Here is a 24,832-nt window from a genome sequence, read left to right as displayed (position 1 = left end):
GAACTTGACGCTGCACGACGTGCTCTTCGAGAATTTAGAATCATGGACGATCTACAAGACCACGTAATTCATGAAAGTTATCATTCTGGAAATCCAGAGATTATTCATGGTGCAGATGCTAGAATAGAACAATTTGGAGATACTATGCAGGCAAGTGTGTGTGTTTTTTTATTTTTTATTTTTTATATCACGAGGTTCACATTGTTAAGTCTTGCACATATTCTTATTCTGTATTTCTGTTTTGGTTGTATGAATGCAGGAACAAAATGCAACAAAGGATAAAGGTAAAAAGATTCAAAACCCCCCTAAGGATAATGCTGGCAAATGATAGATCAGGGTGCTAATTACCTGATGTGCTTTGACTCTGCTAATAAGTGATAGGATTGATTCAATGAACTTGGTCACAGAGTTTATGATTTGATGATTCAGCTAATGTACTGTTGGTTTAGTTACTGATGACACATTATTAGCTATGTTTTACTTGAATAATTCATTGGTATAATGCAAAAGTTACAGTGTATAATAACTGCTACAATATTTTTGCTCATAATAACTGTACAAATAATTCATAATTCTACTAGAAGTCTTCATATGAATATATGATCATTTTGCACCCTTCTTCTCTCTTTCTCCATCTGAACTTGAATTTAGTGATGATGATGAATAATATAAAGCTTGTCGAGTTGCTAACTATGCTGACGGAAGCATATGTATCCATTATTTCATGGCATTAGGATTTAGGAGAACATAGATCCTTTGCAATAAATGAAACCAAATAAATGCATGTCCTTTTTCTGCTATGATGTTTTTTGTAGTTTGAAGTACTCATGCATGTTTGAAGTTAATTCAATGAACCCAGCTAGCTATTGTCAATTTATCATTTTGGGTCGGTTTATACATGAAGAAAAAGTAGAATTCCTTAGACACCTTTTTTTTGTTCATTCTTCACATTGTGTGAAGAATTCTAAATAAGAATAATAGTTGCTGATGAATAACATAAAGAGATTTTAAATTTTTAATACTAAGTTTTAATCCGTGTGCCTTTATAACCCAGCAAAATCCATATTCAAAATCTACAGAGCTATGTTAAAGTTAAAATTTTGATTTTATTATTTGATTTTTTTATGATCATAATATTTCCTCGTCAATGTACATAATAATGTAATCTGAAAAAATTAGTGTTGGACCTAATGCGTCTTAAATTTTCTCTTAAGATCTTAGAATTATTGTTTTCACTTTTAACAATATTAAGTGTACACTAGAATCACCCATCAATATATAATATATTTTAGGTAATTTTTATTTAACTTTCTCATAAATAGAGAATTAATTATTTTTTATAATTTGTTCAATTGTTATTGGAAAAATTTATTTGTGTCAAATTATTTTTTTAATCTTAGTTAATTAAACTAAATTATTAAACCGTGATAAAATGTAGTTTACAAATTACAATAATTTTAAAAAATGCCCCATTTTACAATTTTTTTAAATTTCTCAGTCCATCCAATTTTCTTAATATGCTCCAGATTTTCAGCTACACAAAATTCAAAAGAAAAATAATTGGAAATAAAAGTTAAAAAAAATAAATAAAACAAAAATGAATTAAAAACGGCGAACAGTTTCAAACGTAACATGAATCTTTATTTTTTTTATATCTAACATAGCAGAGAATATATATAGTTTGAATGACAGCTCTATATATTACATACACATGAAACACAAATGTATAAATATATTAGAATTTTTTATTTTTGGTTGTTTATAAGATTCTAATTATACTTGTTATTGGAGAAGTATAAGCATTATACATACGAACAATAATAAGATGTCTATCCCTAATTTCTTTATTCTTGTTCTTCGAGTTTTCAATTTTTGTTTTGTTTTTATTTTGAATCTTTTTAACCTTTATTTTTATTTTTTGATTTTCTTTTTTTTTAATTTTTTTTTTTTGCTAGAACACGCACATTAAGAAAATTGGATAAATTGAAAAATAAAAAAAAAATTGTAAAATTGAATCTCTTTAAAATTAAATTTATTGCGATTTACAAAATGGATTTTACCATAGTTTAGTAATAATTTGGTTTAATTAACTAAAATTAAAAAATAACTAATCTAATTACAAATCAATTTTTTCAATAATATCTATCATAGAAGATAACTAATCTCCTGTTTATAAGAGAGTTGGTTAAAACTCATATATATTTTAAAATATAAAATATACATTAACAATAAATTAAATTACACGTATATTTATACAAAAATATACGATAATTAATTTTGGTGAGTAATTTTTATGCAAAAAATATTTTTGTTTTACTTTTTATCCTTACAAACAAAAGAAAAGTTTATTAGAGTCAAATATTTTTATCATTTCACAATACATACAAGTCTTTTTGTCAAACAAGTCCAATCAAATTAATCCTAATCTAACAAAACTCACTTACATAATGCGCGCGAAATCACGCCATTTTATATCATGCGTTCCTCTTTCTCTTCCTCCTTCTTTTTTAAGTTCTTCCTCCTTTTTCTTTGCGTTTTTTTTTCTTCTTCACGTATTTCATCTTCATCGTCGTTCTTTTTATTGCTGCTGTTGTTGTATTTTTTTTCTCCTCCTCTTTTGATTGATTTTGCAACATTATATATTTTTTGTTTGATTTTTTCTCTCAAAAAGAATTATAAGAAAATGAAATAAGAAGATGAAGAAGAAGATGAGGAAAATCAAAAGAAGATGAAGAGTTTTGAATTATGCAGAAATTATCAGAATAAAAATACATCGAAAATTTTTATAACATATAAATTTCTTAATTTTTACACCAAAATTTTGTTACAAATATACAAAAATATTTTTTTAATGCTATATTCTTTTTATTAATTCATCTTTTTTTCCTTCTTTTTTTCTTTTAGTTAAATGAATGTAGGTTCATCTTCTTCCTAATATTTTTGCAATATTATGTATTTCTTCTAATTCTTAGTTTAATTTTTTTTAACCGTTACACAAAAGCTTTTCAATTTTTACACGAAAATTTTTTAATTGTGACACAAGATTTTAAGAGGGTTATCATTTAGTAATTTCGATGTATTGAGGGTTATTATTAAATAATTGTGGTGTATTCTAAATTTAATTTCGGTGTATTTTGAATCTAAATAAGGTGCACTTTTGGCCTGAAGTTATTTTCGGAATGCATCTCAATTAATTATGAAATTAGAACAAAAATGTACCGAAATTTTTTAACAATAACAAATAAATTTCTTAATTTTTACACCGAAATTTTGCTATAAATACGCAAAAATATTTTCTTGAATGCTGTATTTTTCTTCTTCTTTTTTCTTTATTTCTTTCTTTCTTTTAGTTGAATGAATGTAGGTTCATCCTCTTCCAAAATTTTGCAGTATTATGTGTTTCTTCTTCTTTGTTTGATTTTTTTTGTTTTTATTCTTATTAAGAGAGTAAAATAAGAAGAAACTTATGAAGGTAAAACAAGAAGGAAAAGACGAATAAGAAAAAAAGAAGAAGATGATAATGATGATGAAAAAGAAGAAGAATAAGCAGTAAAAGATAAGGAGAAGGAAGAGGAAGAGTTTTGAATTATGTAAAATTTATCAAAATATAAATATACCAAAATTTTTTAACAATAACACATAAATGTGTTAGTTTTTACACCTAATTTTTGTTACAAAAGTGTAAATTTTCACAATTACACCAAATTACACCAAATCTAAGTGAACGAGACCAAATACACCTCAATTAACTCAATTTAAAAATAATACGACACAAAAATAACTAAATTATCAACAAAACACATCTAAATTAATTTTGGATCAGGCAACATTATTAATATGGCAAAAATTTTATGATAATGATAACAATAACGACAACAATGATAATGACGATATATACAAGAAGAAGACGATAATGACTATAATGATGATGATCATGATAATGAATATGATAGAAGAAAAAGAAGAAAAAAAAGAAAGGAAAAAATTTCAATAAAAAAAAGAAGGAAGAGAAGAAGAAAGTGATGTTAGTGACGACGATAATAAAAAAGAAAATTAACGGAAAAAAAGAAGAAGACAAAGTATCAAAAATAAAAAAGAAAAAATATAAATAACTTATTGGATTTAATTAGTTAAATAATTTATGCGAAGAAATAATTCTATTTCGATTTTAGGTTTGAGTCAAAACAATTAATAACTTCATAAAAAAACATGACAGAATAATATGACAAAACAGAAGTAGCAAAAAAAAAAAAAAATCTTATCATTTCATCCAAATACTACAAAAGCTGATTGAAAAGAAGTTATTATTATCCGCGACTCTAAATTACAATTTGTAAGATAATACTTGAATGATATTATCTCTAATAAAATAAAATTGGATATTTGGATTACTTACTCTTAAAACCACCACTAATCAGCATGCTTCAGCTATTTGTAACACAATTCTCTATTTATTTTATTAATACAATCTTTTAAAAAAAAGAAAAAATAAAAAATATTGGTGTTAGTGAGCACATAGTAATTATTATAAATTTATAATCAATGAGAGTGAAATATGATACTAATAACCGATCGAAGCTGTGGTCTTCATTGGTTCACCCTTCTCACGCTTGGAGGAAGCCGGCAAGAACCCCAATGCTGATGCGGCAGAGTGTAGGAACCCCAATGCTTGGTGTAACTGACTTTCCCGCCACTCCAAATACACACGTGCAAAATATTCCTAACTACCTCTAACAGAATACAATCCCATGCATGCATCAACAGTAATAAACTCTTCTCAAATCAAGTGCACTGTAAGGAGAAGAACTCCAATGCTGACGTGGTACACAGTTGAGAGTTAGTTACAATTAAGTTAGAATCTGCTGTGGACCGTCTCAAGTTAGTTAGAGTAAGCTAGCCTCTAGAATTAACTAGCCATGCCTATATATACCCTCTTAACGCACTGTTATCAATTCATAATACACCTTAAGTCATTTCTCCATTCTCTCTCTCTCTCTCTCTCTCTCACTTACTTGAGCAACAAGATTCTTCATGGCTTCTCCATCTGCACCTCCGCCGCCTCCTCCTCCTCCTCCTCCGCCTTCACCTCCACCACCGCCTCCACCTGCACTGCCGCCTCCACCTCACAGTGAAGGTTCTTCGGAAGGCGCCACCAATACTAGGCTCAAGGCTTATGGAATCGATCCTGAAAAGGTCGAGGAGCTCTATTTCAAAAATCGTGAAGCTTGTTATGATGATATTTTGAACATGCTTTTGGTAAGATGTGAATTATTCTTTAATAAGAACAACGACATTTTATAAGTTTGTTCAGTGTTACAATTAAATGCATGCTCTTCATTCTTTTTTGTGCAGTCCAGAGACTGATTCTGTTTCTGTATTTGAAATATTCATGAAGATTCTTACTTACTTACCTAGATCTATTTTTATTTTTAAAGGACGTGAAACCTGGTCAACGGGTATATGCAATGAAAGCAATTCTTGATGGTTATTTTGCGATGAAAGAGTTCGTTGACAGCAAAATCAACCAGACTGAGATTGAAATCACTGCTCTGGAACATAGGGTTAAGGAATCGAAGAATCTGGTGGAGATGACGAAATCTATAAGTACACTTGGAAAAGTACCTTTTCCTCCTGATCTTGATAAGAAGGCAAGTGTTTTTTCTTGCTAGGTTTGTAATATGGAATACAATAATTGATAATCTTGAGAAATAATAAAGAAATATTAATTATTCTGAAATTAAGACATATATGATTCTGATGAAATTAAAATTTGTGCTGTTGGAGCACAGGCGGAGCCCGGTGATCCTGCCACCTTGAAACCATTTCCGCACCGACCTTGTCCCACGTGCTCACGTAAAGACTTACTCTGCTCTCCCAATTGCATGACCTCTCGCTTTTACAATGATTGCGTCCTTTGGAGTCTTATTCCGAGGGACTGTGATCGTCGTACAACTTTCGACCGCCTTAGAAAGGTACTCAGATGGATTCTTTGACAATATTCAGTCTGTTAAATATTCATATGGATATATACAAAGGCTTTCATTTCTTAACAATACCTCAATTTTCAGAATTTTATGGAGTTTGAAGTCAATCCCCGAAGATTTGAAATAGTAAAAACATTAGCTTATGGAACTTATAGGGGTGCATTCTCTGTTAGCCGTCAATACGGGTATCAATATTACTATGAGGACCAGCTGAGGCAGAATAACCTTGAACTTGAGGCTGCACGACGTACTCTTCGGGAATTTCGAATTATGCGAGATATACATAACAAGGCAATGGTTGAAGGTTACAATACTAGAAATGAAGGGATTCCTGATACTACTGAGCAGGCAAGTCTTTGTTTGTCTTCATATAATTTTGATATCACTAGCTTCTTCACATTGTAAAGTCTTGTAATAATATATGTTTATATATTCATGCAGAAACGAAATACCAAAAAGGATAAAGGTAAAAAGGTTCAAAAGTAAGGAAAATGCTGCTGGCAAGTGTAATCAGCTGATGATGTAAGTGAAGAATTGATTCTTTGAACTTGGTCACAGGGTTTATGCTATGTTGATTCAGCTAGTTACTGATGACACATATTAGCTAGGTTTCAGTTGAATAAGTGATTGGTATAATGCAAAAATTACAGTGTATAATAACTGCTACAATACTTTTTGCTTATACAATTGCACAAACCATTAATAGTTCTACTCCATGATCATTCTTGCGAATCCCCTCCCCGGATCTCTTTATTTCCCCTCTAAACTTGAATTTAGTGATGATGATGAATTATCGCGCTTGTCCATTTAATCTCCTGCCATTAGCTTAGGAGCACACAGATCATGAATGTTTGAAGTAAATTCAATGAACACAGCTAGCTATATTGTCATTTTGGGTCTCATTATATATGAAGAAAACAAAGTAGAACTCTTTTGACACTTTGTAAATAATACTAAATAAGAATGATATTTGCTGTTTGTGATTAAAATAAAAATATTTTGAACTTTTAATATATTAAATTTATTAAAAATTTAATCTGTGCCTTTATTATAGCTAGCTAACAAACCCCAGATTCTCTTAGTATCTTTTTTTGTTTTTATTATTTTAGTATTTTCAAATTAACCTTTCTGAATGCAATTATATTTAAGTAAATTAATTTAAAAAAATTATCACATTTTCCTAATTAAGCGACTATGATTAATGTAAACTAGAAAAAATATTTTAAAATCATTACTAAAATCATACGGCATTTGAAATTAGTGAGAGTGATTAATAAGTTATTATTATTATTATTATTATTATTATTATTATTAAATGTTTGTAATATATATGTCTATTATTGTTCTTATAAATACTACTATAATTGAATTCATATAGATTTATTCAGTTTGTATGGGGCTAATAAGGTTGGTTGGTAGCTGGGTGGTAGTTAGGAATAATATATACGTATAGATCTGACGAATCATGAGTAGATATATGCCACTATTCAATTACTCACAACTACACACTCGTCAATTACATGCATATTATTCATTGATCTTTGACATCAAGAAAACATCATGCAACAGAGAACTGATTTGGCTGAATGCAATAAACAATTGAATTCACATAACATGACTTTAACTGGTGCTCACTGGACACTCGTCTTAAAAGCCTGGTCCACTTCCAACCCAACTATGGGACGTGCTTTTCAGACTTTATATATTGCCTTCTTTTTCTCTTTCTCTAATTTCTCACTATAACATCAATTAATTCATTTCTTTTTTTATTCCAACCAATTAACAATTTAACACTATTATTTTGGGATGTATTTTTATTCTAAATTATTATCATTCTGATTTAATGGTTGGTTTTATATATTGTTAATGTTCAATGTGTATACGAGCAACTCCAAAAAGGGAAAAAAGATTAATTTAGTGCACTACTACTATAAGTGCGGCAAATGTTATATCACCAAGGAGTAATTGAACCAGCTACCTTTGTACGAAAAAATCAAGACATGTTTCTATCAACACGCTGCATAGCTAGCAGGGCCAACTTGTGGGCAGGGATCAACGACCATGGCGGCAAAAAAAAAAAAAAAAAACACAAACATTTTTATTTTATTTTGTGCATCAAACTTTCTATTTACTGAAAGCCAAATATTTTAACGAAATTAAAGATACGAGATGCACAATAATAAATGCGTCTTTACTTAAAAAAAATATAGAAATAAAGGTTTTTTCCTATTAATATTGGTTTTTTTAAAAAAAATCCAGAATACTTAAAAATTTTGAAATTAATTAATAAAAAGTATATATATTCATGCTTCTGCCTTGTGATATATAAATTTATCTCATTCAAACGTATTTATCTTAAAGAAATTTAAAGAGATAATTACGAGGATAATTTTGGAGATATATAGTAGTAAACTGAAGAGGTGATCAATAGCAACAAGTACAACCGTTTGAGCCAAACCCAATTCAATTCCCTCACTATAAAACACCCACTACTCATCATCACAAGTTATTGGATCTTCATTATTTCAAAAAATTATTTTTTCAACCACATTATGGGTGTCCCTCATTTTCTGGCAATACCATATCCTGTTCAAGGACATATTAATCCCCTTATCCAATTGTGTCATGTCCTAGCCAAATATGGCAAAGTCACTTTCCTCAACACTCACTTCAACCACAAAAGAACCACCACCAGTTCCTGCGGCGGCGGCAACCCTAACATAAAGTACGTGTCACTTCCTGATGGGTTGGAAGCTGAAGATGATAGGAGTGATTGGGAGAAGCAACTTCTATCTATAAAGAGAACCATGCCTCCTTTGCTTCCTAAGCTCATAGAAGATGTGAATGCTTTGCATGATGTTGAGAACAAAATCAGTTGTATCATTGTTACTGGGAATATGGGTTGGGCCTTGGAACTCGGTTACAAATTGGGAATTAAAGGGGCTTATCTTTGGACTGCTTCAGCTACTTCCTTGGCATGTTGTTCTTCCATTCCAAACCTTCTTCTTCGTGGAATTATTCACTCTTCAGATGGTAAGAAAACTATATATTATTATGGATATGGATTTATTTTTATTACTTTAACTTAATTTTCATATCATGTCTAAACAAATTTTACACAAATAACTAGCAATATATTGTATGTTATAATGAAATTACTCATCTCAAAAAATGTGATTGATAAAATCAGAAAAGATAATATAAATAGTTATATCTCTAACATTTTTTCTCAAACACGAATTTATTTTAGATATATATTGTTATCTTACAGAAAATAACTTATTTTTAATTACACCTACTATTTATAAAAGGTAGAAACTCATAAAGTTGATAACTGAAAGTCGTTAGATGATTTGATTAATTTAACTAAATTTTTATCTAATGACTCTCAGCTATCAATTTCAGGTGAAATAGACTGCACCTGAGTTTCCACCTATATAAAATTATCTAACCATATAAATTTAACTAGATGATAGGATACAATTTTTTATGTTCTTAATGTATCGAAATAAAAACGTTATAAATTATCCTTATAAAATAGTTTTCTAAATCATACAAATATAAGAATCTCGTTCGATAAATTTTTTCTCACGAACTGGTTTCCTTTCCTACATGAAAATTGTTATTAGGTTTGCTTTTTTACTCACAATATATGACTTATAAAACCTCTTAATCACTTGGTGATGGTGTTAAGTGTATGAATCGGACTAAATTATGTTGTTACGTTGTGATCTATTATATAAACTATGTTATACACTCATTCATTAAGAATAATTTTCCTTTTAATTAAAGGTTTCCTCTTTTAATATAGTTAAACATTTTTCGCTCATCTTTAATTTGTTTTTTTATTATTATATTGTTGTTTCATTTTTTCATTTTCCTCCTGATTTTTATACAACTATATACTATGTAGAGTTTTCACAAACTCAAATTTATTCATGGTTTAATTTGGTCTACTAATTTTTTTAAGTAACCTAATTCAGTCTCTAAATTTGGTCTAATAATTTTTTTAACAAGGACTGATCATGTCTAACACACTAGAAATAAAATTTTAGTACAAAACAAAATAAACATGTCTATAATCCACTTGAAAGTTGAAACTGGTGTTTCTAACAAAAATCAAAAATATTTAATAACCAAAAAAATTAAAAAAAATAATCATAACTTGTTTTATTTAATATTCATTAATTATTGCAATAACTAATAAATACTAAATAAAATAAATTTTAAGTAATTCTTTTGTCTCCTAACATTATTGCACAAAAATAAACATTATTAATTGACAGCTACACATACTGGCGGCAACGTGATTAATTGGGTGTTCCATGTTGACGTTGTTTCTTTTGCTGCCACATATTCCTATTTCAGATATATATAGCACATGATTCACATATTTTAAATATTTAATTCCACTGCTACACATATTATTTCAATGTATACTTGACTTCTAGTGAATGTACAGTATAATATATATTTACAGGCTTTTCTAATACCATCTAATTATCTTATTGTATTTTAATAAATGTTATATGTATTATTTTTATGTATGTTTATTTTTAATATTAAAAATAATTGATAAAAATAAAATAAAATAAAACAATAGACAAAAAATAATAATACAGACATTATCTTTGCAAAACTTAAAATAATAAATAAAAGCACGTAAATCATTAAATAATTTTATATTTATTAGAATTATCTGAAATAATTTGTTTTTGGTATTTGCAGGACAACCCACCAAGAAACAAGAAATTCAGATTTTGCCCACAATGCCTACAATAAACTCTTCAGACCTACCATGGCTTAGCATAGGTACAACCTTCTTCACTCATCTTCTTAAAAGCATTGAGACCATGAAGCTTGGAGAGTGGTGGCTATGCAACACTGCTTATGATCTTGAGCCTGGATCATTTTCCATGTCACAAAAGTTCCTACCAATTGGTCCATTAATGGAAATTAATAATGACACAAACAAATGTTCATTTTGGCAAGAAGACACAACTTGTCTAGAATGGTTGGATCAACAACAACCTCAATCAGTTATATATGTTGCATTTGGAAGCATGGCGGTTGTGGAACCAAACCAACTTAAAGAATTAGGGTTAGCACTTGATCTTATTAACAAGCCTTTTCTTTGGGTTGTGCGTCCTTGTAGCAATTTAGAGAACACATTATTTCCTATTGAATTTCAAGGACATAAAGGTAAAATTGTTAGTTGGTCTCCACAAAATAAGGTGCTAAATCATCCCGCGATTTCTTGTTTTATAAGTCATTGCGGTTGGAATTCTACTATGGAAGGTATTTGTGGCGGTGTTCCTTTTTTGTGTTGGCCATTTTTCGCGGACCAATTTGTTAACAAGGCTTATATTTGTGGGGTTTGGAAGATTGGAATTGAATTAGAGAAGGATGATGAAAGTGGATTGATATTAAGGGAAGAGATAAAGAAGAAGGTGGAGCAATTGCTTGGGAATGAAGGAATAAGAGCAAGGTCTTTGAAGCTGAAGGAAGTGACCATGAATAACATAGTACCAGGTGGTCAATCTTCAAAGAATATCCAAAAGTTTATCAATTGGGCCAAGTGATTAATAAATTTTTGGATCATACAAATATAGTATGGAAATAATTGTTCTAGTCTAGTTATTAATTTCCCTTTTTTAAGTTTTGATTATAATGTTATAGTACTTATTTTGCCATTAATTTCATTGAATTGATAATCACCCAATATGTCATCCTATGATTTTTATATTTTTTTTCTTTTTTTAATCTATGTTAAAAGCAATATCAAAAGAAACAATAATAGTGTGCATTGACAACAATAACATTAATTATTTATTTTTTTAAAAATAAAGTATTATTAATTTTTAAAAAATATAAATTTATTTTTTAATAAAAAGATTATTTAAAATATATCTAAATATATTTAAAATTTAATAATATATTTTTATTTAAATAAGATAATCCAAACCCACGGCTAGTTTGGTTTGTTTCTTTTTCTTATAGAAACTTGCGAAGTTGATAAAATGTGTATGGCTATATATATATATATATATATATATATATATATATAGCTTGATGCTGACCTTTACTGCAAACGTAAGCGCATACGTTCTTCACAGAACATAAGATGATTAATATCACCTTAATATTATGACACTGTCTCTTACCAGTTCTGTTGACTTAATTATATTCATATATATACTTCGTATCAATCTTACAATATGTTACGAAAATACTGATTGCTTTTATTATGGATGAGCGAAGGAAAAAGAAACTTATACCCACGTTTCTAATGTGTTTCAAAATTCTTTTTGGCTTTAATTTCTAAGGATAATTTTTTAAAAATTATAGCAATAATGTTTGGTGAAACAAAATAAAAGTTATTTTCAATAAACAAGCATTACAACAATAGTATTTAAAAATTTTCTTTGGAAAGTTAAAATGACTATATATAGTAGATATAAATATAACAAAAAATAATATTTTCTGAATTTTCTACTTTTTAATATATATAATTATGCTAATCTTTTAATTTTAAAAACATAAACTAACTTTAGAAGTTATTTCGTTTCATACCTTTTACTTTTAAAAATACTCCTAATTTTTTAAAAACAAAAATCATAAAGACATAAACATTTTAAGGAAGACACTTCGATAAAGATGCTTAAAACGTCTTTTTTTAAAAATGTTTGTTATTAACTAAAATTTAATACATATAATTGATTAAAGTATATTATTTTTGTCAAAATTAGATCATACAAATTAATTTGGTCAAAAAATCGGTAAACCAAATCTTGAACCGATTTAAATTAATATTATTTTTTATAAAAAATGACTACAATAATTTTATTATAGAAAATCACTAAAATATTTTTATTATATATTTTTTTAATTTTAAAAATCCTAAATTCTATCCCTATAACGACACAAAAAAAAGGTTAAAATTTAGAATTCTTAATATATATATAAGAATATTTTAGTTATTTTTTATAATAGAAATATTGTAATTATTTTTTATAAAAAAATATTAATTTAAACCAATTTAAGGTATAATTTATCGATTTTTTTTACCAAATCAATTTATCTTATCTAATTTTAATAAAAATAACATAGTTTAATCAATTATATATATCAAATTTTAATTACTTAAAAATATTTTTTATAAAAGATGTTTTAAATATCTTTATCTAAATGGCTTCCACATTTTAATGTACTAAACACAAAATATTAATTTAAAATACTATAATAATATGCTTTAATTATGGATGCGAAGTTAAAATGCTACGAAAATAATTAGCGTATATCTAGGCCATCACTACTTAAAGATTCAATAATGAAAATTTTATATTAAATCTCACTTTAGAGAATTATTATTTTTTTTTATTATCATTTTCGTATTCAAACAGAAAAGTACTTTGATCTGTCTCCGGTTGGTGCCTGGCCATATACTCCAATTTCAACCGATGAAAAGTCTTATACTTTAATTAATTACTAAATTACGAAATCATGGCAACATTTTTTGGTCGCAACAAACCGATTTACAAGTGTTCGTAGACCAAAAGGTTTCCACTTCTTTGGGCCCCGTTGAATTCAGATGAAGAGATGTAGTAATCAATTTTTATTTTGATGTCTATAAAATCTAGAATCAAATTGGTCACACACATTAAATAACGGATAATAATAACTCAAAATAACCTTATCTAATTTAATATTTATTTAAATAATAATTAAGTAATGTAAAATAAATTAAAGTAAATAATAATTAAATAATATAAAATAAAATAATTTTAGACTATGATCTATGTGGGGTGTAATATGTCACCATAATATCAATAGACAGTTACGTCCATTTAGTATTCAACGGAATTATTGAAGCCTCGTGTTTGGACTTTGGACTACTATTCTTGTGTTCCAAGTTCCAACAATGATATATATATATATATATATATAATTTCATATATCCATCAATAACCACACATACATATATATAATTCTTCAATAATTAATCTACAACATTATTCTTCTTAATTTTGAGAATAAGAATGGGAATTATCCCTCACTTTCTTGTTATACCATTTCCAGTGTTAGGACATATTAATCCCCTAACACAATTCTCTAATGTTCTAACCAAACATGGTTGCAAGGTCACTTTCCTACACACTGAGTTCAGCCACAAGAGAGCTAAAATCTCTGAGGATGATGATGGTGGTTCCCAAGATCACATTAAATATGTGACGCTGCCAGATGGTTTGGACCATGAAGATGATAGAAGTGACAATGTTAAGGTTCTTTTTTCTATGAAAAAAACAATGCCTTCTATGCTTCCAAAACTCATAGAAGATATCAATGCTTTGGATACTAACAACAAGATCACTTGTATTGTTGCCACAATTAATATGGGTTGGGCCTTCGAAGTTGGTCGCAAATTGGGAATCAAATGTGCTCATCTATTTCCAGGTTCAGCAACTACAATGGCTTCAGTTTATTGTCTCCCAAAGCTCATGGAGGAAGGAATTGTTGATTCAGATGGTATGAATAGTACTATTTATATATTCTCTTGTATCTAATGATGCTATTGTTTAATGGGTGATTTTCTGAGCTACTTATTTTTATTTTAATTAATTTATCATTACTGAGTAAAACCATAAAGAATTTTAGGTATTCTAAAAATAATGAAATTTGAGTGATTTGATCTAGGTTAAATTATTCTGTTAATTTCTATAATTTTACTAAATTTATAACTAAATTTTTATATTTTTTAATTAAATTTTTATATTATTTTTAATTTTATAATTATATCCTTTTATGTAAAAATATTAAAATTAACCGAATATTTCTCTCAAAAAATATACCATCAATAAGTCAAATATCTAATTAAGTTTTTAATTATAAATATCTTTAATTTTTACAAAGAAATATTCAATTAATTCTAACATTTTTTATAATAAAAATGACCTAAATTAAAAGTAATATAAAAATTTAATTAAAAAAATATAGAGACCTAATTATAAATTTGGTTATATTATAAGACCAACAAAATAATTAAATATTTTAACTATTCATCTCAATTATAAAAAAATATATATAACGATAAAAATTTACATATAGTTGTCTTTATATAAAGTTAATACTTAAAAATCGTTAAATGATAATTTAATTAAACATCTCAAATCATTTAATAGATCTTAACTGTCAAATTTACATAAAAACAATTATACGTGAATATTTACCGTGTATAATATATTAACCAAAATCAACGACTAAATTTATTGGAACATTGATATTTTTAGAGCATTTGAAAAATTTTTAAAACTATATACTATATTCAATTTATTGATATGTATTTTAATTTCTTTTCAATTATATTTTTGCAGGAAACATCACCAAAACACAGGAAATTCAATTTGCTCCACTGATGCCTATGATGGACGCAAAAAACTTTGCATGGGGTACCATTGGAAAGGCCTTCTTCAATCATCTTTATCAGGAAGAGATACAACTTCTCAACTTAGCAGAGTGGTGGCTTTGCAATAGTGCCTATGATCTTGAACCAGGAGCATTCTCCATGTCTCCAAAGTTCCTATCAATTGGACCATTGATTGAAAGTGACAACAATAATAACAACAACAAAAGTTCTTCATTTTGGCAAGAAGACACAACATGCTTAGAATGGTTGGATCAACAACAACCTCAATCTGTTGTATATGTTTCATTTGGTAGCTTGGCAGTTATGGAATCCAATCAACTCAAAGAATTAGCACTTGCACTTGATCTCATTGACAAGCCTTTTCTTTGGGTTGTAAGACCAGGTATATATGTAATCAGTAAATACTTCAATTTTATCCATATATATAATCTTTTTTCTTGAAAATTTCTTATTTTGAGAATAATTTATTATTAAACCAAAATGTGTAAAAAATTTTAGGTTTAATTATTCTGTTAGTGCCTATAGTTTCGTAAAATTTTTAATTAGCTCCCTATACTTTTTTTCCTTTTAATTGAGTCTTTGCACCAAATTTTTTTTAATTGTGTCTCCACACTTCTTTTTCCGTTTATTTGGGTTTCTGTACCAATTTTTTTTTTAGTTGAGTCCCTATAAAATTAAGCCAATTACTGTTAAGAGGGACCTAGTTGAAAAAAAAATTGGTACAAAGACTCAATTAAAAAAAAATATAGACCTAATTAAAAATTTTACAAAACTATATGGACCAACAGAATAATTAAACCAAAATTTTATTCTATCTGTAATAATCCTTTGATTTCTACTATATTCTTTAAGACAACTTTTTATATCCAAAATAATTTTGAAACAATTATTGTAAATGTTGTTAAAGATGAAACTAATATAAAAAAATATTTGCATATAAAAAATTATTTACTATATATTTGTATATATTTATATATATTATTTTATATATTATATTTTTAATAAATATTTTTGTATTTTAATATATATTTTATATAAATTATTAATTATTTTTTGTGTACACATATCATTGATGAATTAACATATATATATACATATTCAATATATCATATATGAATATATCTTATATTGTGTATGTCACATTGTATTTATTAATTAATAGGTGTTTGTATTTATGCTTTATACAGATAATATGAATAGCGAAAGAAACAACAAATACCCAGATGAATTTCATGGAAGAAAAGGGAAAATTGTTGATTGGGCTCCCCAGAAAAAAGTATTAAACCACCCTGCTATTGCTTGCTTCATAAGTCATTGTGGTTGGAATTCTACTATTGAAGGCGTGTATAGTGGTGTTCCCTTCTTGTGCTGGCCATTTTTCAGTGATCAATTTTGGGATGAATCATATATTTGTAATGTTTGGAAAGTTGGGTTGGGATTGAACAAGGATGACAATGGATTCATATCAAAGGAAGAGATAAAGAAGAAGGTGTTGCAATTGCTTGGTGATGAAGGCATAAGGGAAAGGTCTTTGAAATTGAAACAAGTGACTAGGAATAACCTAACTGAAGGTGGCCAATCTACAAAGAATCTTGAAAATTTTGTCAATTGGGCAAAGTAATTGCATTATTGGAAAATATTTTTTTGTTGTTGCCTGTATTAAGTTGAAAATTCATTATTATGTTTGATAGAATAAACATATAGCTGAGATGTGATGATATTTTCCCATCTTGCTATAATAATAATAAAGTTAATAAAAAGTAGCAAAGGTAAAAAGTGGTGTTGCCTTAACTTATATCAATAATTCATCACTATATATAGGTGAAATTTTCCAATAGTTATAGTGGAATCATATAAGAGAAAGTGTTATGAAATTATTGTCTCAAAATTTAAATTGATTAAAAGAGGTGTTATATCTATAACATGCATGTTTAATTTTTGGGAAAGTATGAGGAGCCAATGAAATATTTATACAATGTGTACAATTGAGGTTTATGGAGTATTAGAGATATAATTATTAGTGTTACATTTTTCTATTAGCTGAAGCTTTTGGGATGAGTGGTTTCATGACATGGTATTAAAGCGCTAGATCCAAAAGGTCAAGAGTTCAATCCTTGGTGAACCCAAAAATTAAACTAATTTTTCGAGAAGATGTTTATTATCCCTTACAGTCGGATGGTTATTCTAAATAGTATGTACAAATAGTCCATTGTCTCCCTAGCGGGATCCTTAATTTTTTAATGCAAAAGTCTCACTTAAGTTTCGAAAGCTTTCTAAGAAGCTTTGAATCTAACACATAAATAAAAGCAGAAGCGTGTTGAATGAATGCAGAGCAGAATTGAAAGAAATTGGGAAATAAGAAACAGTAACTAACGCCAAACAGAATTATAACACCTAAAAAACAGAATAGCTATGCAAATATATAAGTTTGAAGCATAATTATGTATAGACTGTTGTTTTTTTTTTTTTTAACTGCTTGATACTTAATTTCTCTTTTTAGGAAGATCATCATCATCATCATCATCATCAAACTATAAACATTTTAGTTATAATAAGCTCTATATCATGTTATCAAAGGCAGAGTTAGAATTTTATGAAGAGGGGCCAATAAACTAATATACATAGAATATAAAAATACACACATCAATATCAATATATAGAATCATAATATATGCATGAAACAACTTATAAAACATAAATCTTGCGAATACAACTAAAATAGACTATTATATATCATCCGGCCGTTACAAATTCAACATCATAAATTGGTATTGTCATTCATAATTCAGCATTATTCACGTTATTATTCAGAAAGTTGGCGTTATAGTTCGGCATTACAGTCATTAATTGGCAATAAACGCCATTAATCGGCAACTTACGTTACAACTCAGCTTAATGGACTGCTCCCCAAAAGTGAAACGTCCAACCTAACATTTCACCCTTATTATTGCTCTTTAATACAGGCAATGAAGCAGAAGCATAACCGACTTGCACATTTTCACCCATAAAAGGTATGATCTTCCATCCTAAAAACACACATTGAATTTTCAATACTGACTTAAGCTTCGGAGTGCCTTTGCACGTACACTTCCTCCCCTGTTTCTTGCTCAAAGCTCTACGCGATTGGACATCCTCTTGGAGTAAAGCTCGGATTACCACAAAACTCAAAGGTCGGTACCGAAAGTAACAAACTCAGCGTCGATTCCCAGAGACCGAGCTCTCCCTCCAAGTATCCATACAAGAACAATTGGCGCCCACCGTGGAACCGAGAATATAATCCCTTCCAAATATCATCGGCCTCGAGGTTCTCGCCTGAGTCATGGCTGAACAACTTCCACCCACACCATTCGAACTCCTTCATATGGTGACCGAGTTACAGCAAGCCAACCAGCACATGACCGAGGAGAACCAAAGAATGGCACATCAAATTGCTAACTTGAACAACACCCGAATCGAAAACAACAATGATCGGCAAGAACGAACAAAAGAAGCCGAGCAGCAGTCAGGGCCAACACACGTCTTAGACACTGCTCGGCAGAAAGAGGAGAAACCTGAGCATAATGAGGAAGCTTAGCAAGACAACGAGAATGACGATCAAGAAAGCTCCCCTGGACCATTCACGGTCGAGGTGATGAACTTCGTGCTACCCCGGAAGTTTACTTTACCTACCATCCTAACTCCCTATGATGGGTTAGGTGATCCGAAAAAATACATCAAGAAGTTCACCTCCATAATGATAGTAAACGGTGCATCTGATAAAGTTTTGTGTCGTTGCTTTCCATCTTATTTAGACGGCCCTGCACTTGATTAGTTTTGTTCTTTGCCTGCAGGTTCTATGACATATCAAAGCCCTTTGAGGAGCACTTTGCTGGATCGGCCATCTACTTACATGACTCCGATTACCTGAATACAATCAAGCAAGGCCAGCACGAAAGTCTCAAGGACTACACGACGCGCTTCACAAAAATAGCCATAAGTATACCCGACCTCCACCCCGAGGTGGAACTGCACACCATAAAAAGTGGACAGCGACCAGGAAAATTCCAGGACACCATTGCTGTAACCAAACCTAAGACTATGGCCAAGTTTCGCGAAAAGGCAAAAGGTCAGATCGACATCGAGAAACTCCGGCAAGCTCATAAAACAAAAAAGCCTTATTACAGAGACGACGACAGAACTCGAGACAAAAAGAAGAACTTCAAACCGACTTCACGATATAAGTCCTACACTCAATTCAACACCAAGCGTGACGATATCATCAAGGAAATCTTGAATTCGAAACTGATCAAACCGCCAAGAAAAGCCGGCAGTTACCCAGATTTAAAAGGCGCGAACAGAACAAAATACTGCTATTTTCACCAAAAGCACGGACACACTACCGACGAGTGTGTCATCGCCAAAGACCTTCTAAAGCGATTAGCTCGGCAAGGCCACCTGGACAAATACATCGGCGGCCACATGCAGCGCCGAACAAACACCTCTGGCGAACAACATCCAGCACAACAGCATGGCTGAGATAAAGATCGGCCATACACCAACCATCCCGACCAACCAAGGCGTATTATTAACTGTATTTCTGGAGATTTTGCAGGTGGAAAAACCACAAGTTCGGCAAGAAAGCGATCTTACCGAGCTATGCTTTCCATCAACACTGATTAAACCCAACAGCAGACAATACCACACTCCCCGTAGATAACATTCCAGACAGCCGATCATAACAATAGTATAGTAAATCTCGATGATCCGGTCATAATCTCCCTACAACTCGGAGATCTCCTAGTAAAAAAGGTGTTGCTGGACCCTGGGAGCAGTGCCGATGTCCTATTTTACTCCACATTCCAGAAGATGAAATTGAGCACCAACATCTTCTAACCTTCTACTGGAGACCTAGTAGGTTTCTCAGGTGAGCCAGTCCCAGTTATGGGCTCTGTGTGGTTACAAACCACACTCGGTGAGTTTCCCTTGTCAAAAAATTCAGATATTAAATACTTGGTGGTTGACTATTTTAGTCCTTACAATTTAATACTTGGCCGACCCTTCTTAAATAAGTTCGATGCTATAGTATCTACAATTCATCTTTGTGTTAAGTTCCCTTTGCAGGATAACACAATTGCAACCATTCAGGGAATGCAACAATTAATATTATTGAAAGATAAAATTAAATTAAAATTTATTTCTATGTATCATTTTTGTCCCCAACGTTTTCGTCATATTTAAGTCCCTAACGTTTCAAAATTGTCTCAATTTTGTCTCGCCGTCAATTCTGTTAACGGATCCCTAACGGCAGGACAACATTGAGTCAGTTTTGAAACGTTAGGGACTTAAATAGGACGATTGAAATGTTAGGGACAACTTTGGGACTTATCCCAAACGTTGGGGATAAAAACGATACTTTACTCTAAAAAATAAATTGTGTCTCTTGTTAGTGTCTCTATGTTTTTCCTGTCAGGATAAACACAAAATACACTAATTCAATATCTCTGGACATAATGTCTCTGTCCATATCTCATTTGTCAAACATAATTTTATATGTCTCTGTGCCCCTATCTCAGTGTTCCGTCTCTATAAATACACGCAGCCTAAATTCACACTATATCAAGTCTTTTTGACAACCAAATCCAATAATGTTGGTCTAACCCCAACAAAAATCAGTTTCATTAGTGGAGCGTGAATACACGCTCCAACTACATAAACGTTCCGGCGTTTCTTTCCTCCTCCACCTTCTTCTTCTACTTCTTCGTGTTTTTCCTCCTCCTTCTTCGCATTCCTCTATCTTCTTCTTCGTGTTTCTCTCCTCCTTCTTCTTCGCCATCATTTTTCTTGATTTTATTTCTTTCAATAGAGTAAATTAAGAAGAATTTTGAGAAAATAAAATAAGGAGAAGATGACGAAAAAAAAGACGAAAAAGAAGAAGAAGACAAAGAGGAGGATGAGGAGAAAAACTTCAAGTGAAATAGAACCAAATGAACCTAAATTAAACTAAGAAATGAACAAAAATTTCTTAAGAATAAAAAAATTTGGTTAATACTTAACAGCAGCATCAAGTGAATCTTAGTTAATTCACAAATGAATCAAAATTAGTTTAGATTTGAACAAAAACTAACTAAACAATCACACATGAATAAGTTCAGCAAATTCAACCGAAACAAAACCAAATGAACCTAAATTAAACTAAGAAATGAACCAAAATTTCTTAAGGAATAAAAAATTTGGTCAATACTTAACAACAGTATCAAGTGAACCTCAGTTAATTCACAAATGAACTGAAATTAGTTCAAATTTTAACAAGTAGTAAAAAAAACTCAATCATCAACAAAAATACATAATGTTGGTGTTGTTGGTGATGACGATAATGAAAGAGAAAGAAGAAGAAGAAAAAACCCTACGTGCACGAATTTAGAAGAAGAATGACAACACTAAAGGTATGTGCTTGAATATAGAGCTTTATTCAAATAATACCATATTACAAAATTTTATTCATAAAAAATACCATGTAAACAATAATATACAACTACATAAAATAATAATACTAAAGAAACAATACTTAAAGTTATCTTATATTATATAACATAACATTTATAATTTCATATGTAACACCCTACCACACAGAGCTTTACGCTTAAGTCGTAAAATAGAGGTGGTGTGGTATTACGACCTCTAAAATAAAATGTATATTTATAATAGCAGAAAAATTATAATATGCTAGGAGCCTTGAAGAATAGAGGAAATAAAAATCGCGAAATAAAAGCGCGACGCTCGAGAAATGAGTTAACTTGCATGCTAAGAAAGCTATAGCTGTCAAGTGTAAAGTAACCCAAAACAGGAACAGAGAGTCAAAGATACAAAATAACGAGCTCCTGACTCAGCCTGCGAAGTCAAGACTGACCGGAGAATATACACACATATATACATATATATACATATCCAAAAACAAAATCAAATGTACAAAAACAAAATCCTGCCTCTCCATACACCTCTAGGAGGATAAAAAAGAATAAGTTATGTGGAGAGAAAGCTAAGCACATATATATACGTCATAGCATAACAAAATAACCCAAAACAAAATAACCCAGTAACTACTCTGCTTCAAGAGTCTAGACACCTAACGAGATGCCTCTCGACCTGCATCTGAAAAAAACAACAACATAGTATGGAATGAGAACCGGAGGTTCTCAGTATGGAAAAGGTGCCACACACATATGATATAAGGTCCTGAAAATGCCAGAGGCAATCCTAGAACGGCAACACTCAGATTATAGAGCTTAGAGTATTAAACAGAAGTCATAAAAGGTGGTTTTCTATGAGTACCCAAACTTGACTTAACTTAACCTTAAATCTAAACCCCATATTTCCATTCCTCCATACCTCCATTTTCATCAGTATTTCACAGACAGTTAAACAGATATAAGCAAGCACAAGAAGGTTACAAGTACAGCAGGTAATAATTACACATTTAACATGGCAAATACAGTTAGGCACACCCAACTAATACACAAGCAAGTAATTCAAGTAATATGCAGATGATGCATGCCTGTCCTATGGCTGATGAGGCTCATCTGTCGGTTATCCAGCCAACCCGACAAGTTTAAATTGTACTTAGACTGTCCCCCGACGTGCATCCCCAAGAGTCTATGCATAGCTTTATCTCAAATAATCAATATTGCTCAATGGGGGGTAACATTCCCGGAAATTTATATAGTGTCCAGTCACACTTACCTCGTAGGGTCAACAAAGTATCGAGTTTTTTACCTGGTACACGTGGTGACAAGCCACGACACTTTATCCAGGGAATCTCGCATATCAGATTATTCAAATTCATAAGACATATAAATAATTCAATTATAATTCATCAACATCCACATCATTCTCAATTGCATCTCATTCATCATCATACATCAAACATATTCAATCCTTATCCTTCATTATCACACCTCCCATTCCGTCCATTAATAGTTCTAATTCAAAATATAATTTATTCTTTTCTAAATGAATCAAACTTAAAACATGCTCATTTTCTTAATAACTCAAAATCAGACCATATAACCTTTGAATCTAAACCTTTTTAAATAATCATATAAACAAAATCTCTAATTTTTATAAAATTTCGGCAGCATCTCCTCTAAAACTCGGACTTTGCGACCCTTTTCGGGTCTAAATCTGCATTCTTCTCAATTCAACATACCCTTCCTCATCATCATAACAATCACCACAATAAATCTACCTCAGATCAACAATTATACTCATACAATATTCAAATCCAACAACCAAAATTCAACTAAAAATCATAGTTCACACATTCTAGGCTTTTAACACAAAATACCTCATTTTTCATGCAAAATTTTCATTCTAATTATTTTCAAACCTATTACCACCAATCCAAATTGCCAACAATAATTCTCAACAAGCTCCATATCTTTTCATCAATCATCATTCAACCAAACCAAATATAGCCATATAATCAACAATTCAATCACATATCCTTTCAAAGATCCAACTAGCAACCAATATCATCTTTCAAACAAATCACCAAACCAAACCAAGCATATTCATCAACCCATTACTAAACATTAAATATACACCTGCATTCCAACTTATCCTATGGTCATCTAGCCTAAGTTTTCACAGCACATTATATATTAAATGCAAGAAACCTAAACCATACCTTGGCCAATTTCCACGTAACGACCAAAGCAAATTATTTAAAACCAAGGCAGCCCCTTCAAAATTCAACTAATCAGCTTCCTCCAAGTTCCAATATTCACAATTTCAAGCTCCAATTATTCATTCACAACCTAATACATATTTATAACACATATATATCTAATTTAATACTCAAAGCTACAAGTTAATGAAATTAAAATAGAATTATCGTATCCTCACCTTACCCAAGTTTCACATAAGCAAGAGTGAACATTTTTCTCAAGCTAATTGGATCCTAAAACATCAAAAATCAAAGAAATTCAATCTTTCTACTCAAAATTCGGAAATTGGGGAAAAGAGGAGACTGAGGTAAAATAACAAGTTACCTATGAAATTGTTCCGGTAGAAACGTAGAGCTCGACGTGGTGAATGCATGGTCGCAAATGGTGCGGCGATCGGAGCTCGGACGGAGAAGTTATGGGAGTTGGAAATTAACGTAAGGGTTACGGGTTATTTCTCGTTTCTCTTCTCCCTGGAAGCTGAAGGCTTTGTTGCTGCTGTAATGAGGGAGAAGACAAAGCTAGGTTCATTTAATAGGTTGGTCCGGTTGGACCGGCAACCCAGTTGGGGTCCGGTTCAACCGGTTCAGTCCGTTCGGTCCAATCTTGAACCGATTTATTCAAAATTGATGTCAAAATTCTCGTTTCGATGAGCTCTATCCTAATTTGATATAATATTCACATTTCTAATCTTTCTTATTAAAAACTAATTTATTGACTAATTA

General features: G+C 30.3%; 3 protein-coding genes across 3 annotated transcripts; all 3 read left to right on the top strand.

The window, feature by feature from the left end:
* Positions 1-8,520: 8,520 nt before the first annotated feature.
* Positions 8,521-11,713, top strand: LOC130976835 (UDP-glycosyltransferase 83A1-like). Its single transcript, XM_057901773.1, has 2 exons — positions 8,521-9,017; positions 10,713-11,713. The coding sequence occupies exons 1-2, from the start codon at positions 8,537-8,539 to the stop codon at positions 11,564-11,566; spliced, it is 1,335 nt and encodes a 444-aa protein (XP_057757756.1). The 5' UTR covers positions 8,521-8,536; the 3' UTR covers positions 11,567-11,713.
* Positions 11,714-13,937: 2,224 nt separating this feature from the next.
* Positions 13,938-17,282, top strand: LOC130974380 (UDP-glycosyltransferase 83A1-like). The gene is made up of 3 exons (XM_057899246.1): positions 13,938-14,510; positions 15,356-15,790; positions 16,596-17,282. Exons 1-3 carry the CDS (start codon positions 14,024-14,026, stop codon positions 17,027-17,029), a joined length of 1,356 nt encoding a protein of 451 aa, XP_057755229.1. The 5' UTR covers positions 13,938-14,023; the 3' UTR covers positions 17,030-17,282.
* Positions 17,283-18,995: 1,713 nt separating this feature from the next.
* Positions 18,996-19,923, top strand: LOC130975843 (uncharacterized). The gene is made up of 2 exons (XM_057900571.1): positions 18,996-19,036; positions 19,239-19,923. Exons 1-2 carry the CDS (start codon positions 18,996-18,998, stop codon positions 19,921-19,923), a joined length of 726 nt encoding a protein of 241 aa, XP_057756554.1.
* The last annotated feature ends 4,909 nt before the right edge of the window (positions 19,924-24,832 follow it).

The sequence above is a fragment of the Arachis stenosperma genome, chromosome 4 (assembly GCF_014773155.1).
Source record: "Arachis stenosperma cultivar V10309 chromosome 4, arast.V10309.gnm1.PFL2, whole genome shotgun sequence".
Taxonomy (NCBI): domain Eukaryota; kingdom Viridiplantae; phylum Streptophyta; class Magnoliopsida; order Fabales; family Fabaceae; genus Arachis; species Arachis stenosperma.
Note: the sequence above shows the minus strand (reverse complement) of the source record. Positions and strands in the feature narration are given on the sequence as shown.